The sequence below is a fragment of the Sminthopsis crassicaudata genome, chromosome 1 (assembly GCF_048593235.1).
Source record: "Sminthopsis crassicaudata isolate SCR6 chromosome 1, ASM4859323v1, whole genome shotgun sequence".
Classification (NCBI taxonomy): domain Eukaryota; kingdom Metazoa; phylum Chordata; class Mammalia; order Dasyuromorphia; family Dasyuridae; genus Sminthopsis; species Sminthopsis crassicaudata.
In genome coordinates, this window is record NC_133617.1 from 431,787,977 (window position 1) to 431,812,791 (window position 24,815).

At 33.7% G+C, this 24,815-nt stretch overlaps 1 protein-coding gene across 4 annotated transcripts in view; it reads left to right on the top strand.

Moving 5' to 3' along the window:
• The window catches only part of CLEC16A (C-type lectin domain containing 16A), a 210,556-nt gene that overhangs the window by 152,105 nt on the left and 33,636 nt on the right, over window positions 1-24,815 (top strand). For all 4 annotated transcript variants that reach the window (XM_074280551.1, XM_074280550.1, XM_074280552.1 and 1 more), the window contains 3 exons: window positions 4,709-4,860; window positions 6,633-6,837; window positions 9,345-9,512. In XM_074280551.1, coding sequence (XP_074136652.1) covers window positions 4,709-4,860; window positions 6,633-6,837; window positions 9,345-9,512 — 525 coding nt within the window. The remainder of the gene's footprint in view (window positions 1-4,708; window positions 4,861-6,632; window positions 6,838-9,344; window positions 9,513-24,815) is intronic.

A 24,815-nucleotide genomic window follows, 5' to 3' on the forward strand; every position in this document is an offset into this window, starting at 1 on the left:
TTTTGATAGAATGGTGACATTTGGATGATGGATGACTTTCTCACATGGTCTTTCTTTTCTGAACACTGACAAAAAAGATAGCTATAAGTGTATTTTATATAATATATATATATATACTTTATATAAGTGCATCATTGGTTTGATTAAAGTATGTATATATATTAATATATTAATATATATTTCTATATATTATACATTTGCATTCCCTAGGTTAGTGAGGAGTATTTAGCTTTCCAGGCTGTGGTTACTGATCTTCCCTGGCATAAAACTCAAAGCTGTATACAATGCCACAACCAAAATATATTTTTATTGGTTAAAATACTCTAGTTTCTATTGAGTGCCTTATAGATTCTGACATTGCTATATCCCAGACTCATAATTTCAAAAAATGTTAAGTAATTTCCTTAAAGTATATTTAATACAAGAACAGTTCCAGAAATGGAGCTGAGAAGATAAACTTAGGTTATGTTAATTCAAGCTCTAAATAAGAAAATACAAGGAGGATTCTGTTTTTTGTTCTTTCCTATAAAATACTGAATCAATCATTTTTTTGCTTTTGTACTGGTTGTTCCCCATACCTTGATGGCTCTCTCTGCCTCAATTTTGCCTCTTAGCATTCTGAAATCCTACCTTCTGCAAAAGCAAACAAACAAACAAACAAAAAAACATGGCAGAGTAGATCAGTAAATTTCAAACGGTCCAGATTCTCTTCCCTTCCTCCTCCCCCTCCCCAAACAGAATGAATTTGCAACTCAGGGCACACATAGAAAACCAACAGATAAAAAACCCAGACTTGGGACAAACAGGGATTCTTCTGGTACAACCCAAGAAGACCCAAAGAAAGATCCCAGCCAGGGGATTAACTGCTGTGAAGTACAAACACCTCCAGGCTAGCTCCCTAGAATCACCAAATGGCTATTCTGAGGCAAGCTGGGTTTGGCTGGAGCCTCTGAAGAAACCCCAGAAACTTTCACCTTCCAGATATGTTAGGATTCTTACAAGGTGCTAAGTCACTGGAATGGATATAATTATCTAATTTAGCATGGTACTTAATTCTGTAGTCCAGAGTTCACACCTTTAAGAGAGCATACTTTTAAGGAGCTCCCACAAGCCCAGGGAGTACCCACAAACCCATTCTCTGAGAGAATATAAGGAGCCAGGATTCAGGGAGGAAGAGTCAAGATTTCATTCCCACTTCTACATTTGTGCTGGCTGGTGACATTCTGAAGAGCCAAGAAGAGATAGGCCTCTACTAAAGCTAACCAGGCTCCAGGAAAAGATTCAGGATTTTGAAGGACACAATATAGGATCTAGATTTTAACCTCTGGCTGCATTTTGGGATTATTGAACTGAACTGAAGCTAAGGCTATCTCCAGAAGCTCCCCAAGAAACCTGCTCCCTGAGAACGATCACAATTTAGAGAAAAAGAATAGCACACAGATAGTGTGAGGACTCGGAGGTCTGAGCCTGGGCACACTGAGGAGGGTCCTGGCTGATTTAGGAACGCAGGCCCAGCTATGCTGCTTAAATGTGGCGCAGGAAGAGAAGGAACTAGCACATTTGATGAGTGCAAAGGCAGGGGGGGCAGGGACACTGGTGGCTGAAGGCATTTGCAGGAGGGTGGAGCTCTTAAGAGGTTTGGGGTTCCTGGTCAGAAGGGAGAGTTGAAGGGAAGCTGGAGGTGCCATCCTCCCACTCCACGAATAGAGGTGCTTACACTAAAACTTCTCATTTAAAATGAAATAAAATGAACCCACAAAGAAGAATCCAACCAGAGAACCTATGGTGAGAATAGGGACAACCAGAGTTCATCTTCAGAGGAGGACAATGAAGTTAAAAAAAGCTTCTTTCACTCCAAAGAGTAATGTTAAATGGGTCCCTCCCCAGAGAGAATTGATAGAACTCAGGAAAGACTTTAAAAATCAAATGAAAGAAATTGAGGAAAAGCTTAAAAAAAAAAAAAAAATCCAAGAAAAACAAGATTATGGGAAAAAAGTTAACCAATTAGAAAAAGATACAAAGCTTAAAGAAGAAAATAATTCTTTGAAAATTAGAATTGGGCAAGGGGAAGCCTATGAAGCTATGAGACCAAGAAAAAATAAAACAAAATATAAAGAATGAAAATGTAGAACAGAATGTGAAACATTGTATAAGAAAAACAACAGATGTAGAGAATGGATCAAGAAAGAAAATATAAGAATAATTGAACTACCTGAAAGTTGTGACCAAAAAAAGAACCTTGACCTAATAATGCAAGAAATAATCCAAGAAAATTGTCCTGGAGTGATAGAACTTGAGGGGAAAGTAGAAATCAAAAAAATCTACCAATCACTACTTCAAAGAGATCATTTGTGTAAAAACACATAGGAATTATTATTGCCAAATTTTGAAACCCCCAGATCAAAGAGAAAATTTTGCAAAAAATAAGAAAAGAACAATTTAGATATGCTGGAGCTACAAACAGGATTTATCAGTGACCACAGGTCCTGAAATCATATACCAGCAATCAAAAGAACTAGGCCTATAGCCAAATATTCCTTATCCAGCACAATTATCCATAATATTAGATGAAAAAGAAAATGAACATTTGACAGACTTGCAGATTTTTAGGACTTTATCTCAGCTAAACCGAAATGTAATAGAAAATTTAACATATAAAAATAAATGTCACAAATTAATTGATCTCTGTTCTTGCTAAATTTTGTTTGTAATATAAAGAAAGCCTGATAGGTTTTGTTTATTTTCTATCTTACTCCTTTACTACAATTATTATTTTAGTTGACTTTCTAAGATTCTCTAAGCAAACTATCATGTCATTTCAGAAATTGATCATTTTATTTCTTTTTTGTGAGCTAGGGTTTATTAAAATAGAAGATGGAATGGAAATGTTTCTGGGGAAATGTTACTATACTAATTGCCAAAGAAATTGAATGATCTGCCTTTATGTTCATAGAAGTAATCAAGACTCCCTATTAGCTGTCATACTTTACTTTGAGTCCTTGAATATTGAGAATTCAAAATGAATCTTGCTTAGTAGTAAGGATTTGATGTACTGCTATTTTCTGACCTGATTAACAACATATGTCTGAAAGCCTTTGTAGTTGTAATTGAATATCTACATTCAGTATTACACATTTAAACTGCAAGCTACATCAAGAAAAGTACGTATGCCCTTAGATATTTGATTTCAAAGAACTTTAATTCAACAGGGATGTATAGACAGTACAAAGCAAAAATCTTAAACGTATTTGAAGACACAAATGCCAAGATCAGAAGTATAAATAATATTAGTATCCATATTTTGTTAAGATATAATTATTATTATAGATTGAGTTGGATTAGATATGGGCATCTGGTGTGGCGTGGTGGAGGTGTGTGTGGGTAGGTGTGTCTTAGAAGTGTGACTTTGGACCAAGGTAGTTACCAAGGATACTAAGAAACTATTTACTTGCTGGTATAAGGCTACTAACAAAGTATTAATAGATAAAGTGACACTGAGAGCTGGTATCTACATGAACATTCTTAGAAAATGACTGAAATTTGTGTTTCCCAGTTTTTCCTATTTTCTACCCTTTATTTTTTATTATATCTATGAAGTTTTTTTTTTTTTTTCCCCAATCAGGTATTTATACCTATAATATCTCTTTTCACATTTTTTATTAACTCAAAATTGTTGATAGAAGTGACATTTCATATTATTTGTTATTTGCCTCTGTAATGCATTTTTCTTGAACTTAATTTCCCTTCTGGGCAGAACAGCATAGCTGAAGAATTGTCTACACACTTCATATAATCCAATTTTGAAGATAAACATCAGGAAAGGGTAGTAGCTAATAACTGAATGACCTCAGATTATTGATAGGTCAAATTGAAATGAACTGTTAAATGATTTGGGTTCTATAATGTGAAGCCAGTACATCTTAAATTTCCAGTAAGGAAATTATCCTATTTTTAAACCATATAGAGAAAAGCATGATTCAGTAATTCAGTTCATCAAATACAAAGTGCCCTCAAGATTTCCAAAAAAGAGAAAGGACCATCTTAACTTCTTATTTTCTTAACTAGTGGCTCCTTTTTGAGTTTCTCATGAATTTGTCCTTTGTACTTATACAACTTTGACTCCTCAGCCACATTTTTTGAGTGCTTTTCCCTTTTTCTTTTTTTTTTTTTATAGCTTCCATAGCCCCACATTCACAAACTAACCATGTTCAGAATTCAGGGACGTTAGGGCCAATACCGTCAAATGCCACAGGAACTGATATTATATGACTATGTTTTCCCACAATAAAAGTATTCAGATTGACTCATTTTATGACAATGGAAATGGAAGAAAGCTGAGTTTCTTTCCTCTTCATGTTTCTTTTCCCCAAAGGATACCATTGCAGTGAAATTAGTAACACTGTAAATAAAGACCTTTCAAGGCTATCTGGGATAAACAAGATAAATTAAAGAAGTACTTGGAACCTAAATTAACTAATTAAAAGTGTTTGTACATGTGTGTCAGACTGTTAGATGGATAACTAGATATTTAAATCTCTCATCTCATTTGTGTTTTTCTGCCAGAAAAAGATTATGCTTTAAAAAGAGCTGTTTTATGAAATTAAAAAATGAGACATTCATTCAAATATGAATTGTGTTGTACAATCCAAGCTGTAATGGGCTGATTATAAAGTGTATCATCTTGATCTCCATTTCTCATTCTTTTCAGATAACAGCGATTTAATTGCTTGTACAGTGATTACAAAAGATGGAGGTCTCGTTCAGCGCTTTCTAGCTGTGGATATTTATCAGATGAGTTTGGTGGAGCCAGATGTTGCAAGACTAGGGTGGGGAGTAGTCAAATTTGCAGGTCTCTTGCAGGTAAGATGTCAGAAAGTTCTGAAAATATTTTTATGTATCTTGTGACTTTCAGGATTAGGAGGAATCTCAAAAGTGATCTAATTTAATCTCCCGGTTAATATGGAAATGCCTTTTAGAACAACATCCATGTAGTTTTTGTTGGAATACATTCACTGTGTCTTAATAACTTAGAAAACGATTCTTGTACTTCAAAAAGTGTTAGTTGTTAGCTAAAATCTTTTAACTTCTACCCATTGATTCTAGTTTTGTATTCTGGAGTTACAAAAAATAAATTATCATACACAGTAGCACTTAAATATTTGAAGATCAGTATCAAACCTAAGTCTTTTCCAAATGAAATCTTTTTTCGTCCAAAAATGACAGAAATTTTACAGTAGAACATCTATGTTTTTAGTTTCATTCATTCTTCTAAGCTACTTTTTCTTCATTTTCCAGATTTCACAAGTATACAGAAATATTTATCATTCTTAATAAATGAATTTCAGAACACTTGAATAGGTTTTACAGTCTATGATAATTCATGAACTTTAGTTCATTATCTATGATTTCTCAGAATTAAAGAAACTTTGAAACAGTTTATGTTAAAAGATTGTATACATATCTATTTTGCTGATATCTATCTAGCACTTTAAAGTTTTCCAAGCATTTTATAGACATTACCAGATTTTTTATTTATTTATACCAGATTTTTATTTGTTGATTGAGACATGTTTAATCACTGAAGTGGCAGATTACACCCTTGCCTTCAAAATCATCAGGTTTTTCTAAAATGTCACATTCCACTTTTATGTGGCATAGCCTTTGGCTTAGATCAGTGAAGTCCTGTTGGACATAACCTTGTTCCAGGAGTAAAAATCATGGTGAATTTGGGATCAGGATTCAAATTTGAAATTCAGATACTCACCTTACCAGTTTTGTGACCTTAGAGATGCAAGTTCTTTGACCTCCTTGAGCTTCATTTTACTCACCTCTTTAATGGTAATAACATGTTTATATTACCAATCTCTCAGAGATATGAGAAAAATACTTTGTAAAATGTGAAGCTCTATATACTTTTTACTACCTTTCTACCCGAGATCCTTGTTTTCTGAAAAGAGGTATTGCCAGGCTATAGAATGAGCCCAGTAACCCTAGGTTCAAATTTTTGCTTTTATGATTTATGGAAAATCCCCTCCTACCTCTCTAAGCTTCTGTTTTCTTATGTGTCCAAAAAAAAAAAAAAAAAAAAGTTTGAACTGAATGGTCTCTAAGGCCTCTTTTTGCTCTAAAATTTCCAAGGAAAACTTTTCAGGTTGGTTTCTCTTGCTTTATTTCTTTAGACTTGTTTGCTGCATCAGACACTCAACCAGATGAAAGTCAATTGAAAGGATTTTGTCCTTTTAATTGAGGGATGGGAATTGTGGGACAGAATAGACCTATAATATGGTATGCTATACAGTATTTTATAAGAAAGTTCATGCAATATTATGTACTGTAAATTGTGTATTATAACCTGTTAAGAAACTAGTTCTTCTTAACAGGTTATAGTACACAATTTTTTTTTTAGTTATTCTATTCCATCTGATTGTACATAGTATCCAGAAGTTTTTTCCCTGACTTTTGCTCACTAACATCTTATAGACTTGGAAAGGTAATTCATCTTTTACTAGTTGAGTAAGCATTTGTGTTTTTGACATTTCTCAGAATTTCTTCATAAGAGTTGATTGGGCTAATATTAGGGCCCTTTGAGATGCTACCATATCATGAATTAATTGTATTACTTTTTTCTACAGGATATGCAGGTAACTGGTGTAGAAGAAGATAGTAGAGCTCTGAACATTATCATTCACAAGCCTGCTTCTAGCCCGCATTCTAAACCTTTCCCCATTCTCCAAGCCACATTTGTATTTTCTGATCATATCCGCTGTATTATTGCAAAACAGCGTTTAGCAAAAGGTCGTATCCAGGCCCGACGTATGAAGATGCAACGTATAGCTGGTAAGTAGATTTATCAAAATTTTTCTTATTACTTTTGGTAATAGAATGGTTCCCTTCTACTAAGACAGAAAAGAACTGTGATGTATTGAAACTACTGATTAGCTATCAGTGTATTTTTAATAAGATAGCAAATCCAAGTTAATAACAAACTTTTTCTTTCTGTTTATTTAAAGAAGGAAAAGATGATAATCAGAATTTCCAGTAAATCTCTTGCCATAGCTACCCTCTCTAAGATATGGAAGAGAAGCTAACAGTTCTTCTCTTCTTAGGCACAAGATGAGCAATTAGGGCACAGGCTTATAAATGATTAGCTAAAAATTATTTGTTATCTGGATAGGATAGAGGAAATAAATTGTTTATCAAAAACAATTTATCCAGGTATTTATCTGCTTTGACCTACTAACACTGAAAGAAATTTTTGGTTGGGGATATTGCCTTTCTCTATAAAGTTCTCTTTTAAAAGAGTGTAGATTAGCTAAATTCAGAGTTAGTCTCAAATTCAGGATTACCCTAGGGACTTGACCTATATCACTCTGCTTAATAAGCATCAGAAGCTATATATAGGGAGTATATAAAGGAGCATACCATTCTAGTGTAATCAAGAGAATTTGAGAAATAGGCTCATCTCTAATATTCTGTAAAGAAAATACATTTTTGTGTTAAAAGAAAAATAACTTTTTTAAAAATTGAGACATTTAATTCAATCAGGAGAGAAATCTACATTATATGTCAGTCATGCTAACATTGTTTTAGATTGTTTTAGATACATGTTTATATATAGGTAAATTCATATTGTATCTTGAGTATATGTAGTTACGTATGCATGTTGTTCTGTGTGTATACACGTGTATATGTATGTGTATGTATATATGTATGTGTGTATGTCTATATGTGTGTGTGTGTGTGTGTGTGTGTGTGTGTGTGTGTGTGTGTGTATAGTGGGTTGGGGACAGGAGTTAGTAGGTGTGGGTGTGGGTGTGAGTGTGAGTATCTTTCTATATAGCTCTATAACATATATCTGTGTTCAACTCTAGCCCATTGGGGAAGGTGGAGGGGATGAAAGGGGAAAAAAGAATAAAGTAAAAAGTACACAGCAGAGAACATGAATATAATTTCTTCTACTACTGTATATCTTTTCTTGAACTTGTAATGTTCTGCTGGATCCTTGACAATGTTCCATTCTGTTTTGTTTTTCTTTCTTTTTTTTTTTTTTTTTTTTTTTTTTTTTTTTTTGTTTAATAAAATAAATTTTTTAAAAATTAGGATCTTTGGTGATTCCTGGTTAAGTAACCACAGTAGAGATTTTAGTAAAAGTCTTTGAAGTAGGCTCCTAACTTCTATCTTTCTCAAGTTGCTCAATCATCTTTCAGCTCAAGAACAAATGAATTTTGCTGTACAGCAAATTTTGACTGTTGTAAGTCTACCTAGCAATGCTTTCTCAAATTAATTCCCTGAAAATTAAAAAAAAAAAAAAAAACCTTTTTAGGGTCTAGTTTATGTATATTCATGGATTTAGTTATTTACTAGGGTTCATTCTCATCCTCATTTATTTTATTAATCTTCTATTCTATTGAGTGCTTCTGTCATCTTATTTTCCATTTAACAAATACTTGGCTTTCAAAATCATTACAGAAGCATTTTATAACGTAAAAATGACTTAAATCATTCAGTCCTTTTTCGTAAGATTTATTCTAGGAGAATTTTCTCCTCTTTAAAATAATTTCTTACAGCTGGCTCAATGTAAAAATATTTCATTTTAAAATTGGGAATTATGCTATACTTATATTGTTGGGTATTTTAAGTTGATTTTTAAAATTCTAACAACTTTGATTTATAGTAAGATTTTTTTTTATAGAAGTGGAGATTAGCATCTTTGTCATATATAATTTGAGGGCTGACTTGTGATCTTAAGCTTTGTAGATTGAAATGGGGGGAAAAAAGTACTTGAACCTTGGGAAATAAGGCTTTTTATTTTGACATGTCAAGAAAATGAAAGTAGGTCCAAAAAGAATCTGAACTAGCACTCAGACCTCCAGATTCTTGGGCCACTAGACCATTCATTAGTAGCACTGTGTAGCATTTTATAGTGGAAAGTCAAGTGATATTAGAGTCACAGTCACCACTTATTACTTGTATGTTATCTGGGCAATTCATTTAATTTCTCTTTACCTCAAGGGCTTTTTGTTTTGTTTTTGTCTTTGGTAAATAATCCTGTTAACATTTGTACTACCTATCTCATAAGGTTAAAGTAAGGAAAGTGGCTTATGGACTTTAAAGCATTATTAAAATTTGAACTATTATTATGAGAAAGAATTAAGCATTATTTTAGACTGTTAATTGGAAGTACGGGTGATATATCAAAATGAATAGGATTTTCTTTGGTTATTAGATATTCTACCTCAACTATGATCAAGTATTAGTATTATGGCTGCATGAGCTTAACATAAAGTCTCGAATCTTCATCATCTGTGGTTTTGTTAACCAAATACCATATTATTTAAATCTAGCACTATTAGACCTTCCAATCCAGCCTTCAACAGAAGTCATGGGGTTTGCCCTTACTGCTACAGCTTCAAACCAGCACCTGCCTTTCCGATTCTATGAACAATCTCGCCGTGGCAGCAGTGATCCAACTGTGCAGCGTTCTGTTTTTGCATCAGTTGACAAGGTACCAGGTAAGCCTAGCCTACAACTCATGTTTGAATTGTACATCCTCCTATTGAAGCATGGAACCTTCTTCCCTATACTTCCTTCTATATTTCCCCCTCACAGCTCTAGGCTACAGATTTTCATCTTCATTAAATTGTTCAACTCAAAACTATGGCTGGCTTTGCAGTGTTCTTTCTTTAAAAATTCATGAAGATACGATGCCAGGTTAAACTAAAGGCACAAAAATAAATCTTGGCTTTATATTTAGTTTAGTTTCACAGAGCATTTCTGGGATATATAGAAAAACTTGTTAGAATTAAGCTCAAGAGATTTTTTAGAAGTTTCTTGGAAAAACTTAAATTAGTATTAATAAAGTTGTGATAAGAGTAATTTCTGTCTCAGTGCAAAAATGACTACAAAGAGATAGTGTGTGTGTGGTCAGTTTTCTAACCCAGTTGAAGAAGAGATATTTAAGAAAAATGTTCTACTATCAATGCTGTGCCTTTTATTTCATTCTGTCTCTGAAAAATCTTTTCCCACTTTCAACAAAATGCATAAGCTAGGAGATATTTAAGATGGATGTTTAGGCTTGATTATGATTATTGTCTTCACGAGTCTGGAAGCCTTTTATGTAGAACAATGATGAAACTTATTTTGCTGTATCTTAGAGGACTGAACTATGAGCAGTAAGTGGAATTTGTAGAGAGACAACTTTAAAGTTGTTTGGCTCAAGAAAAAACTTCTTAACAGTTCTCAAGTGGAATGGTCTGGCCTGCAGTATAAGAGTCCTTCCTTGGAGGTCCTGAATCCAAATGAATCAAGATGTTGGGCTTGTAGATGACTAACTGTTCTTGACAATTTATAGATTGGATTGACTGAATAATCTTGGAGGTCCCTTTAAACTTTCAGGTTCTGTGAATAAATAAGTATGTGTGTGTGCATATATATGTGTGTGTGAGAATGAGTGAGTGGGTGAGTGTTTAGAAGGCTTAACTTGAGAAAATAGCATAGATTACTTCAGAAATAAAAGAATGGCTCTGTGACCTACTATTTCAACATTTTTACTTAAAATAAGCCCATAAGTACATTGTATTCCTAAACAAAGTACTTTTCTCTTTATTATAAATTTCATAAATACCAGCCAAACTCCCAGATATAGTTGAAAAGAGAATATTTGATTTGGAGTTAGAACTAGATTCAAATCCAATTTCTTTATGTATTTAGAACTTAAATTAGAATATCCTCCTATTATAATTTCAAAATCTGTTCTTAAGCATTATTTGCTTTAAGATGTTTAAATTTTTATCTCTGCTTTTTAAAAATTTTCCTTCCTAAATTTTTTACATCCAGTATTTCTGATAGACATCATTTTTAAAATATATAGAGAATTGACTCATTTATAAGAATCGATAAGCCAATTTCCATTGATAAGTGGTCAAAGAATACAAATGGACAATTTTCAGAGAAGAAATTAAAGCCATTTCTAGCCATGTGAAAAAAATGCTCTAAATCACTGTCGATTAGAGAAATACAAATTAAGACAACTCTGAGATGTTACTACACACCTCTCAGATTGGCTAAGATGCAGGAGAAGATAATGATAAATGTTGGAAGGAATATGGGAAAACCAGGTCACTAATAGGTTGTTTGTAAAGTTGTGAACTGATCCAACCTTGAGCAATTTGGAACTATGCTATCAAAATGTACTAACCCTTTGATGCCAAAGAGATCATAAAAAAGGGAAAAGGACACACATGTGCAAAAATGTTTGTTGTAGCTCTTTTTGTAAGGGCTACAACAATATACATCAGTGTATTCACATCACATTTTTAAATCATGCACTATAATTATTTATATTCATGAATCATCTACTGAGTGCCAGCTGCAAGGGATACAAGTACAATGAATTAAGCAGTCTCCACAAGAAAGAACCTGCTAATGAAAGGAGACAACAAGTATAAATACCAATACACACAGCATAAAGTGAGTAAGTACAAATGTAGAGAAATGAAGTGTGAGTGAATGCCCATCAATTGACGAATGGTTGAGTAAGATATGGTATATGAATGTTCATGGAATATTATTGTTCTATAAGAAATGATGAGCAGGCTGATTTCAGAGAGACCTGGAGAGACATGAACTGATGCTAAGTGAAGTGAGCATTACCAAGGAAACATTACCAAGGAAACCAAGCAATAAGATTATGTAATGATCAGCTGTGCTGGACTTGGTTCTTTTCAACCGTGAGATAATCCAAGGCAACTCTAATAAATTTGTTGTGCAGAGAGCCATCCACATCCAGAGAGAACTACAGAAATTGAATGTGGATCACAACCTAGCATGTTTACCTTTGTTGGTGGTGATGGTAGTTGGTTGTTTGCTTGTTTTTTGTTTTCTCATTTTTTTTCCACTTTTAATCTGATTTTTCTTGCCCAGTGTGATATATATGTAGACATATGTTTAGAAGAATTCCTCATGTCTAACCTACATTGGTTTACTTGCTATCTAAGGAGGAAAGGAGGAGAGGGAGAGAGAAAAATTTAGAATACAAGGTTTTGCAAGGGTGGATGTTGAAAACTATCATTGAATTTTATTGTGAAAAATAAAAAGCTATTATTTTTTAAAATTAAATTTTAAAAATTTAATCATCTTTTCTCTGTTCTCCTAAAATTCCCCCCTTCTTTTCCTCCAGTCTCTTTTACAGGCTGATAATAAAGAAGCATCTAGTACTGACCCTCTCATTAGCTTATTTTATTTATGATTATATACCTTTCTCAAGCATCAAATAGCAATATCAACATTTCTCTTTTATTACCATTCAGAAATCTGAAGTATTGTTTTGATCCATAATAAATGAAAATGAATCTTCATCTATGTAAATATGTTTTAAATAGTTTGGCACAGTATGGCTTAGGAAGTTTAGCTTTCCTTAGCATGTAACATGGCACAGGAAGAAGGAAAATGTCAAAGAGATTTTGTAAATTACTTTTAATCTATTGAAACTTCTTTTAGCTTGAGGGAAATGTGCATAATTTTCTTTTCATCTAGATAGTATGCTTTGCCTTCCCCATTTGCAAAATGCTTTACAATGGCTTATTAATTATCTCTTTTGCCCTCCTTAGATTTTTACTAGTGTTGAGATCATCAGCCCATGAAAAGAAACAAGACATCTTACTTGTTTCTTTTGCCTGCCTTTCTAGCACCTAGGTGCACAAAGCTCTAGACCTGGAATCAAGACCTGAATGCAAAATCAGGCTAAGACTCTTCCAGAGAAAGTATTTCACCTCTTTGCCTCAATTTCTTCATCTGTAAAATAGGAATAATAGCACCTACCTCCCATAATTGTTGTGAAGATAAAATTAGATCAATATTTGTAAAGCGCCCTAGGCCCACAGTAGTACCAATGGTGGCTCCACTAGCATATCTCTCCTCTCTTCCTCTTCTGCTCTCCATTGGCTCATAGGTTCTTGACTTCATCTCCTCCTGTGTTAGGAGTTTCTGAAAGAAGCCTAACAATTAGTTTTTGCCCACTGGTGATGGTTGATTGGGTTTTCTGAGTTTTATTCTCTTTTGTCAGCTCTTTTCCAACCCTCCTGGAATGAGCTATGTACAATGAAGAAAATATTACTTCCCCATTTACAAGTACAGCCCCCTTGGCTCAGGATAATGATTATTATCCAAATTGATTATTACCCAAAAGCCAGAGTAGGATTATTGAGTCTTAGTAATAATGTACATAACAAAAACTGAATAAGCCCACAATTGATGACTATAGCAATCCTTTAAAAGCATGTGAGCCAAATTTTAAGTGTCTTAACTGTCATTTGTTGAATACCCAGGAGAGCTGAGACTTTCCACATTTGACCACTGGTTTAATCCATAGTGGTTAACAAGATAAATCAGAGGAAAAAATAATTTTATGATTCTGAGTATTTTTTTTATTACTGAGGTCATTAGACAGAGGGTCAACAGCAAAATTAAGGTAATAAACTTCTTGGCTGTATAAACAGTTTATGGAAAGACCTGGGGAGTCAACAAGTATTTAAGCTTCTGCTGTTCCTATGCTCTGTGCTACAGGCTGAGATAAGGAAAAGTTTGCTGAATAGGCTTTAATTTCACTACTCAAAGCTTAATTCATGTTATTTCAGAAGTTTGAGTAGAAACTCCACAGAACACATAACATGTGGGAGCTGGATGGTAGGCAGATAATTTGCATAAAAAAAGCAAGAAATAGATTTTCAGACTGAAATCTGTTGCTGACATTGCATTTTAATTGTTTCAACTAGTTGTTTATTCCCTAGTAGACATTCCACATCCAGATTTCCTCATAGGAATACAATTGCTTAATTCCATACTAATAAGAAAAAATCCAGTATGGCAACTTGAGATATTTTTTGCTGCTCTCTCAGAATAATTTACAAGAAAGATGACATTGAATATATATGTTACTGTTATTATAAAGTATCCCAGTATTACAATTATCTTCTCAGTTATGCTAGTACATATAATTGCAAACATTTTTGTCTCCTCCTTACTAGGATAAGAATTATTCCTTAACTAAAATACACCTTTTATATTTCTTTTGAGAAGCAACTGAGCCAGAATTTTGGTAGGGGTTAATAGATAATTAAGCATGTAGAATCTAGATTTTTGCTTTATTTTCTTGTCCTGTTAGACTAGTATGAATTTGAATATAATGCACATGATGTGGTTAAATTAAAACTCTTAAGAAAGGCAAAAGTTTAGAAATTTAATACACCCATATTTAAATATTCTAAACAAAGATCCTATACTACATTCTGAGTTTAGACATAATTTACAGATGTCTCTAAAAACTTAATGGACCCAAATAACTAAAATTGACAGTCTCTTATATAAAAATGGATGAATTAGATTCCCTCAGAGCAAAAATAACCTCCAAGAAGTAAGTTACTTTGAAAAGTTGGCTCTGTCTTAATCAAGTAGGGAACCAGAGTTAAAATTTATTCTTTGCTTACCTAGAAACTAAAAGTTTCTTCAAACTGCCTGTGCTTCCTTGGGGGCTATTTATATTGAGAAAATCTGTTTCAGTATACCAACTTTATGATATTATTTCCCTTTCAATACTGGCCATCCCCCATTCCCGAATAGCACTCTCTTCCATACCTCCCTCCCTCCCCACCCCCCCAACACCTCTTGGAATCCCTCTTTTCCTTTAAAACTTTGTTGGAGTGCTACTTTCCATATGAAGCTTTTCCTGATCTCTGCTGCCTTCGCTGCTTTCCTACCTTTCCCACCACCACTACCTCCCACTCACCCCCTAAAAATATACGTTATTCATTATACTAAGTGACTTTAAGATTTTTTGTTGATTTTTATTTTTTATTAATTTTTTTCACATTTCCAAATTCACATTCTTTCCTCTCACCCTTTGTAAAGTTCTTGAATTGTGAGGGTCTGGTCGTCTGCTCAATTATAATCCTTCTCTGGGAGAAGATCTGTAAAATCTTTTCCTCTGTGCTCAGGTTTCTTGGGAGCTCTGAATCTCCTCCAACTCTTGTCCTTCCTCAAATCAGACCGGTCTCCTTTCAGCCTGCCTGGTGTCAAAACTTTATCCCAGAGTTGATTCTCCCAGACCCCATGCTGCCCTTCTTTTATCCTCCCAGAGAATGGGCGTGTAAGGACTCAAAGGGGCGTGGAGAAATACTTCCACCAATGAACTTGCTCCTCTTAGAATTCCTAAGGAATAAATTCCCTTTAAAGGCCCGAACCAAAGGTCTGAGCCAGAGAACTGTCAAGTCAACCTGAGTTCTCACCTTGTAATTGTCCAGACAACCTGAGTTCTCACCTGGTAATCCTAACAACCTTTTATTGAGAAAGAAAGCAAAACAAAACCTGTTACAAACATGCTTAGTCAAGTAAAAAATTCCTATATATATATATATATATATATATATATATATATATATATATATATATATATGTGTGTATATTTGCATATATACACACACATGTCTATAAAATGTATGCATGCTGTATATTTTAGATATTTAAATATGTAATTATATGTATTTTTTATATGTGTGTATACTCTTTACATATAACATGTGTATATGCCATCTCATACTCTTCGCAATCAAACTGTGTCCATTACCTCTTTAACTGAAAGTAACATATTTCATTTTGAGTCTTCTGGAATTATAGTTGGTTATCATGTTGATAAAATTTTCAGCCTTTCAAAGTTTTGCATCATCACAGCATTGTTGTTGTATAAATTGTTCTCCTGGTTCTGCAGTTTTCATCAGTTTCTATAGTTCTTCCCAGATTTCTCTGAAAGCATCCTATTCATCATCTTTTGTAGCATAAAAGGATTCTGTCACATCAATTTTTCCTCAATTATTGTGCCTTCCTGAGTTTGTAATTCTTTGCCATCATAATAAGAGCTGCTGTAAATAGTTTTGTTTCTATGGATCCTTTTCCTCTTTGATCTCTTTGGGCCATAGAGCTTTAGTGATATTGTTGGATCAAAGCGTCTGTACAGTTTATTAGCTTTTGAGGCATAGTTTCATATTTAAGCTATTAAAGCTTAAAACTGCACTATTACTTTATGATTACTGTGTATATGTCTTTGTGTGCTTGCACAGACACACAGACATGTGTTTGTATAAGTTTTATTCCCTGATTTAACCGTATGTAATTTTTTTGAGGGCAAACTTGTTTCATTTTTTTCTTAGTATTTAATAAATGCTTGTTGATTGATTTATGTATATTCAGCTAATATTGGGGGAGGAAAAGGGTGGAAGTAATTAATTACCTGATGTAGCTTATGGATTGCTTATGTGTTTGGGGTACTTTCTTGGAGGGAGTATTATAAACTTGAGAAGCATTTCATGCCATAGATTTCTAGAACCGTATTATTCCTATAAAAATAGCCATTTTTAGTAACTGTTTCTGTTAAATTAGTGTTCACTGAAAGCATTAAGTTGTTTTGAAAGAGTGACAAGCAGCATACTTTATGTTAAATGTCACTCATTTTGGCAAACTGACGAGCTTAAAGGCTTAATGACTTAATTCACCTAGTTGCTGATCATAGCCAAGCCTCATAAATTCCATGACAACTCCTTTTATGTATAATTTGGAGTTGTAATTGTGTCTTCTTCCTAATACAGTCTTAAGTTGTGGCATGGGCCTTCTCTGTTTTTGAATAAACATTTATATTTCTTGAGAATATGGAATATCTAATTTTTCTTAAGTGTAATCTTTATCAAAGCAAAATAAATAGGCTGTCAGCATTTGACTTGAAGTATTTAATAGGTCTGTAGAAAAAAAAAAAGCTGCAAAGAGGTATTTTGGGCAGCTGAGCAGTAGAAGAAACATAAAGATGATAGTGTATTTACTACTGACTGACCAGAGGATTAGTAAGCAGGCCCATGTTGCTGAATTCTGTATGATGTGTAGGGAGGAAAAGAAAAAGTAAGAGGGCACCATGTTGTAAAGTAGTTCAGAAACCAAGCAGAAGATGCTATGTTTGGTCTTCAGTATAATAGGGAACCACTGGAATTCATGAACTTGGAAAAAGTCTCGTTTCCCCAGACTATATACTTGGCAAGCTGTGAGCAGGATGGATTGAAATGGAGTCTTGGGGCAGGGAGACCAAAGGAGAAATTCCAGTAGTCAAGGCCTGAACCATAGTGGTGGTGATGAGAGTAGAGAAAAGGCATGGAAGAAGGGCACCTGCATAGTTATATGGATTGGATGAAAACTGGGGCTATTGAGAGTGAGTTGAACCTGGATATCTTGAAGAATGACTTTGTCCCGGATAGAAATGGCAAGTTCTTTAATAGAGTGAATTTAGGTGTGTTCTAGGTAAAGCCCAACTTAGGCCTTTCTATCGGTATAGGCCTGGAACTGGAAGTAAATGTCATGATAAAATACACCTTTAATGAAAGGAAGTTTATTCAGTAACACCACTGAAAAGATATTCTGCAAAGATAACAATGTTGCCGTTGCTATGTGCCAGACAGTGCTCAGCACTTGATAGTTATTTTCTCATTTGATCCTCACAACCCTGAGAGGTAAGTTAGTATCTCCATTTTATAGATGAGGAAACCAAGGCAATTAGGTGCTTTGCCCAGAGTCACACATATTAGTAGCTAGGGAGGCCAAATTTGAACTCAGGTCTTCCCATCTCCAGGCCTGATGCTTTATCCATTGTGCCACTAACTATCCCAATGTAATATTGGTTCAGTTGGATTCAGGTCCCCTCACTCCAAACTTGATGTACCCCATCAGAAGAATACATTGACTAACAGGCAGTGGGAGTTCTTCTAAGACTGAAGACGTTAAACACTCATGTGCAGGACTTTTATCCATTAGATAACTGGGAAATTCTGTCAGCAGTTCAAGTGTTAGTCCCTTTAGACCAATTTAGGTGTTGGAGGCAATTTCATTGCCATTTTAGTGAAAAACTTGCATTTCCAAGAAGTATGCTGAAGTCTATTTAGACCATGTTTAGTGTATGATAAGAGTACTACCATAAGATTCAAAGAGATTAATAGATGTTATATTTACCACAGTGAGAAAAGACAATGTAATGAGATGCATTGTATTCATGCCTACTTATCCCATGTAACTAATTCACCCTGTCCCACTCAAAACTAACAGAAAAAGGTCAGGGCTCTTACCATTCATAGCCCCTAAGTTCATTGCCCATCTAAAAGGATCTGCCACAATCAAATGTGATTTGGGGATGAGAAATAGATACCTTGCCTGGGAAAAGAGTGGAGGGGATCATAATTTTTAATATGGTACCCAAATAGCTAGTGTTGTGGGTATCCAGGTTGGAATTAGATTATGTAACTGCCTTGAAGGGCTGGCACCCAACAGAAAGCAAAATTTTGAGTTTGTATAGCAGTGAAAAAGGGTGAAATGGGGGAATGTTTGTTTTTAATAAATGAAGGTTAGGTATTCAATGTCTTGAAGGAAGGCATTTTTGTGGGGAAGATGAAAATCATTTTTCCATTCTCAGATTGGTTAATTACACACCTCTTGGGATCTTCCTGAGCCCTTCTGCCCCCTTTTTGGAGATCCCAATCATAAAGCAGTAGTCTCCAACTTTTTTTTAATTGAAAGTTCCATCAACAAAAAATTTTTAATGTGTGCCCCATCGTGATATGTCTTAATTTACTTATTTATAAATTAGATGCATATTACCATACTATTATATGTATTTTAAAATAGTACAAAATAGAAATGCCAAAAGGACAAGATAACGATAATTTATTTTATAAATCAAACTATTCATTAGTGATACAAAAAAACCTATTTGCCCTCAGCAAAAATATATTATTGTTAATAATAATATGTTAGATATGATTGAATATGCTTCATTTTTTTTAAACCTTAGTTTAATACCATTAAATAGTAATTTGAAAATTCTAAACTTAGTTTGTTTTGGTACTTAGTTCTAGTGGTCCCTTTTTCTTGAAGTTTAAGAGCTGCTTTTTTGAACTTGAAATCAACAAAACTCTTTATTATACCATTACATTCTGCTGTATATGATGACTTTGCCAGACAGGATATCACATATTCATAATTCTGCCCAGGATGCTGAAGATAATGGATCTCTTGAGTTCGTTAGGCTAAGCCAATCTATTGTCCATATTAATTCACTCACCAATATGGTAAACCCCCCCAGGATCAGAGGACCCAACAGGTTCCTTAAGAAAGGGTATTAGAAAGAAAGTAGGCCAAAGCTCCTATTCTGATCAGTAGTTGGATTGAGTCTTTGATTGACCACTGCATTTCCTACCTGGGATAGATAGATGCAGTATCAAAAGGGGAAGGAGAAAAAAAGCCTCTTAATTGTCTATTTTTGTGTTATATTTTATACTTTTCATAATGCTTTCACTAAATTTTCTCATTTAATCTTCACTGAAACCTTGTAAAGTTTTGGATAGTTGTTGAAATTAACATTTTACAAATTAGGAAACAGAGATTCATTAGTTTGAAATAGAGGTCACACAATCAGTGACAGAGAATTTGATTTAAAATCTCCTTTTGTAATGACCAAATGGACTTTTTGGAATGAAAAAGCAGATAAATATATTTCTTAGTTGAAAATAAGCATTATGATATCAAAAGACATGTGAGAAAAAGTGCCATCCACATCCAGAAAAAGAACTGTGGCCTGAGTGTGGCTCAAAGTATAGTATTTTCACCTTTGTTATTGTTGTTTGTTTGCTTATTGTTTTTTTGGTTTTTTTTCTTTTCTTTTCTTTCACATTTGATCTGATTTTTTTTTCTTGTGTAGCATGAAATATTTTAGAAGAATTGCACATATTTAATTTAGTTTGATTTGCTTGCACTTGGGGAAGGAGGAGGTGGGAAGAGAGGGAGAAAAATTTGTAACACAAGATTTTGCAGAGGTGAATGTTGTTTGCGTGTATTTGGAAAAATAAAATAATTTTTTTTTCCTGAGGCAATTGGAGTTAAGTGACTTGCTCAGGGTCACACAGCCAGGAATGGTTAAGTGTCTGAGGTCACATTTGAACTCAGATCCTCCTGACTTCAGGGATGGTGTTCTATCCATTATGCCACTTTGCTGCCCCAATAAAATACTATTTAGAAAAAGAAAAAGAAAACAAGCTTTGGCGGGGATATTAAATGATTATTGAGGATCCACAAGTAGCAAAAATATTAAAATACTCAAAACTAAAAATACTAAATAAGAGAGGAAAGATTTTGTGGTGTTGAATAGAATGGTCAAGCTTACTTGACTTGAAGGTAGCAGGCAGATGTTCACTAGTCTATGCAAGTGTTGCTTCCTTTTATGCCTAAACTCTTTCTAAAAATCATTCAGAGCTCTTAGGTAGTGGAATGGATGAGTGACACTTTAGACAATTTTCCTGGAAGGGAAAAATAGGAAACAGTTTTCAGATTCAGGGCTCTGAAAAGGAATAGTCTTTTTTTTTTTTTTTTTTTTTTTTAAAGACCAATTGCAAAATCAATTTTACAAAAAGGTTTGAAGCCAGTGGGTACTACAGAAAACTCAGTATATCAGTATATATAACAAATTAGAACATTTGCAGCCACGTCTGTTCAATAATTCTAAGTGCAACGTTAACCTAGTCATTTTTAAGTCTGTCAGAACTGTAGCAACCATGTTTATTGCAAAGAGTGGTTTGGTTCTAATGGACCTAGCTGCAAACCGTATTTTATCATCACCATCAGAGCTACCACCCCAGAACTTCATAGGTCTGCACCAAGAGTTCCTATCTGATTTCACTTCTAGTAATTGTGACTTTATTTTCTCTTTCCTACAGAATTCTCACAGGTGAGGTATCTTTTTTTTTTTTTTTTTTAAATCAGAGCTGTTAAGCTGTATTATTTTGAATGAATGAAATTTTTTTGTCTTCCAACACACACACACACCATTCTGACGTCTCTAAAATAACCAAAGAGCTTAAAATTAATCATTTCCAAGGTCCTTTTATAACCAACAGTATGATTTGATAAGATTGATAAGTATGCCATTTTTGAGATTATTTTGAACATACATTAAATAAGTATCCTAAACCAGAAATATTTTCTGCATGCATGATAGATATTTTTCTCTTGTCTTATTTTCTAATAATGTTTATGTCCATAGTGGAAAATAGAGGTTAACATAAAAAATATAGCTCAAAATAATGGAAAAAGATGGATCATATAATAATTCATTTACCTAGGACTGTAAGGTTTGCCCAGTTCTCTGCAGATGAGTTATATGAAAGTGTTTTGGCTCAAATACATAGAACAAAATTACATAAATAAAGTTAGCACTTGTATTATGACCCACCTAAACAAATGCAGGCTTTTTCTTTATTGATATGGTAACCACGAAGTAAAGAAAGCCCTTTTTTTCCCCACCATTCCCTCATCATCATTTGTTTCTTTTTACTTGCCTCATGTCCCTCCTACAAAAAAAACCCTTTTCAAATAAAGCATTTTTTTTACATTTGGAACCTGGAAAAATATGAGCCAGAAATTACACTTTAGATCTTGAGATAAAGGAGAACTCAATTTAAGCTGATCCTTTGCATAAGGATTCAGAAGTGACATGTCTTCCTGGAACTTTGAATGAAAGAACAAAGAAGGAAATAGAGAGGCAGAATGGACAGCTTTCCAGCTCATCCTGAAACATTTCTAAACATGTGGCTTCATTACTTAGTCTCAAGCATTGTGAATTCCCAGAATGCAAGGCCTTTTGTGTATTCTGAAACATATTCCAAAGCCAAATCTGTTTTAAAATTATTTCTTATGTTGGATTGTTCATTCTATTACGCCTTTCATTAGTATGAATTACTAGAAGCTTACTGCATATGCAAAAGTTTTGGGCAACAACTTCACATGTTATGATAAATAAAAATTTTTGTTTCTATAATTTTTCTATCAGTTGTTCATCATTGTAAAAATTGAGCTATAATATGAAATGTTTCACTGTTAATATCATAATTATGTTTTTCACTTAAAAGAATAAAAACATTTGAAAAGTGAAATTTTTTCTATATGCTTTTCATTTTTTTCAGTGAATTAAATTCACTATGTATTTATAATAGTAATAATAACAGTAATAGCAAATGTTTATGTAGATTATAGAGTGCTTTACAAGTATTATTTCATTTGATCCTCACAACAACCCTGGGAAATAGGTTTTATTATATTATCTATTTTATAGATGAGGAAATTAAAGCTGAGTAAGGTTCAGTGCCTTGGCTAGTGTTATACAGCTGAGAAGAGTCTGATACTGAATTGTAATTCATGTTTTCCTGACTCCAGGTCTGGCACTCTGCTTTCTTTGCAAATAACTTTGGGGATTAAAATATATTTGCAGCACCCAAGCATGAAACATCCTCCATGTAAAGGGGAAAGGACAGAGAAATTAGAAATCAAATCGCTAATGATATTTTTATGAATAACTTAATATGTTAGAAGGGGAATTATGTTAGCCTTGTAATTTTCTCACGAGAAATTCACGAGTTCAGTGGACAATAGAGGGGAAATAGTGAAAAGATGTAATCAATGGCCCTGGATTCTAATCCTGACCTTTGATCCTTAACTGTGTGGTCTTAGACAAGCCACTTACCCTATATGGGTCAATTTCTTCATCTTTTCAGGGAGTTGTACTAGGTAATTGTGAAGGTCTCTCTTAACTAGGATAAGAACTCTATCCATATTTTTGGGAAAACTCTGAAGTCCATAGAATAGTGTATGTCTGTGTGTGTGTGTGTACACATGCACACTATTGAACAATAACTATTTGAATAGGAAATAGAAACAAAATATTTAGATAACATCATTTAAACCAGTATTTTGGCTGGTGAGAGTAGATCATGATTAAAATATTTAATGTTTATTAATTCATAAAAGTTTAGAATAATGCAGAAGGTTGTTTCTCCCTTTCCCAGATTTCCAGTTTAATTCTTAGTGTAACTCTCCCCCAATTCTTAGTGTTATAGTTTTCAATGAAATATAAACAAAGTTTTTAGGGAACTCTCATCTTCTCATTCTCTATTCCCATGGCCAAAATAGCAAAGGGAGAAGAAACATTTCAGTACACATTTATATATTTAAAAAACAGAAACAATTAACATTTCTCACAATGTCCTTTGGTAGGGAAATATTTACATCATTATAAAACTCTAGGCATAGAAGATTGTGTTAAGAGTGCTTAATTTTAGGAAAGAAAAGACTAAAATATCAGAGTTTTCTAGACTACAACTGAACCAAGTTGTCAAGTTTGAAGATTAAGTGCTCTAGAGATCAAGTGCAGTAAAGAGAATACTTACAAATGTTAAATTTGACGTTTACTTTGCTTATGTTTCTGACAAATGCAGTGCAGTCACTGTTGCCAGTTATACTATGAACTCCCACAGATTCCCAGTGAAGAAGACATTTTGCAAACCTTAAAAGAAACTAATTAAACGTTAATAGTTATAGTTATTAACATTAATACTTCATTTCTAGGTTTAACTGATTTATATAATATCACTGAATATTACATTTTAAAAGCTCAAATTGTGTTGTTAGATAGTACTTTCACTTCAGAAATTCACAGAGCCAATCCTCAAAGATCCAAGAAATCTAATGGAATGCTGGGCCTGTGCCACAAGGAAACTTTGATTCATATCCTAGACCCAGCTGAGCACTTTTTCCTTACATGTCAGAACCAAATTTGAAATCTCATGTGCTGGGGGCTCTGTAAATGATTTTCTAAGCAATGCTATGAATGCTAACTCATAAATCAAGTAGCAAAAAACCCTACTCTTGGCTCAAAACTGGAGGTAGTTGTCAAGGCTTTCCTAGACCTAGACTTTTGCCCAGTAGGTGGGATTCATCAACAGCTGGGTTTATATTATTTGAAATCTAGTTTGGCTGTTAGCCAGAAGTCTTAATTTAAAAAAAAAAAAAAATTACCCTTGGTAAAAAAAAAAAAGCTTAAGTGCTATAGAAAACCAACACTTTTTAATTATGAATTTGAAATTGCTGCTGGTCAATGATGAATTTAGGCATGGGGCTTTCAAGGGCAGTAATTGAAATATATTTGGCCAGAATCTGGGTAGGCCTTGGATGATACAGGTGTGTGGACTTTTTTATCCTACTATATTCAGGAAACTAAAAAAGAGTCTTTCTGTAAAAGCATATTTGAAAGGAAGCTTTTTATGGCACAAAAGTTACCAAAAAACTGGGAGAGTGGTCCCTGGCTTTGTTCAATAAATGTTTGTTGATTTACTGAGTGCTTAGCATCACATTCAAATTCAAATAAGAGATTCTCTGTAATTCAAAAAGGAAGTATCTCATGGCATCTAAACAAAAATATTGAAGACTATTATAAGCAGTTACTTAATTACATAAGAATTGCACAAGAAAAAGAAAAGAAAAAACTGGAAGTTAATTTGCCTTCCTCTGTGTGTTCATTATATATTGTTAATTCTCTTACAGGCAACTATCACATTTGTTCTGCTTTGTTATTTTTATACAGGTTTTATCTTCCCTACAAACTCCTGATGGAAAAAAGAATAATAAGGATAAGAATAATTACATAAGAATAGGGGTTTTCTTCCTTAAACTCAAAGGGCAACATTTCAACTTTTATGTTGGAGATCTTTTTTATGTTGATGGTGACTATTAGACTATGTGCATTGTATGTAGTTTTTAACCAACTTAGTAGAGAGTTCTATAATCCTAATAGTAATACTTGAATAGTCTTTGATATATGCACATTTAATCCTGAAGTTTGTACATTTTTATGACACCTATAGAATTGTAATTAGATATTTGAAAAGCAGGCATAGGCAAAACTCTTGTCA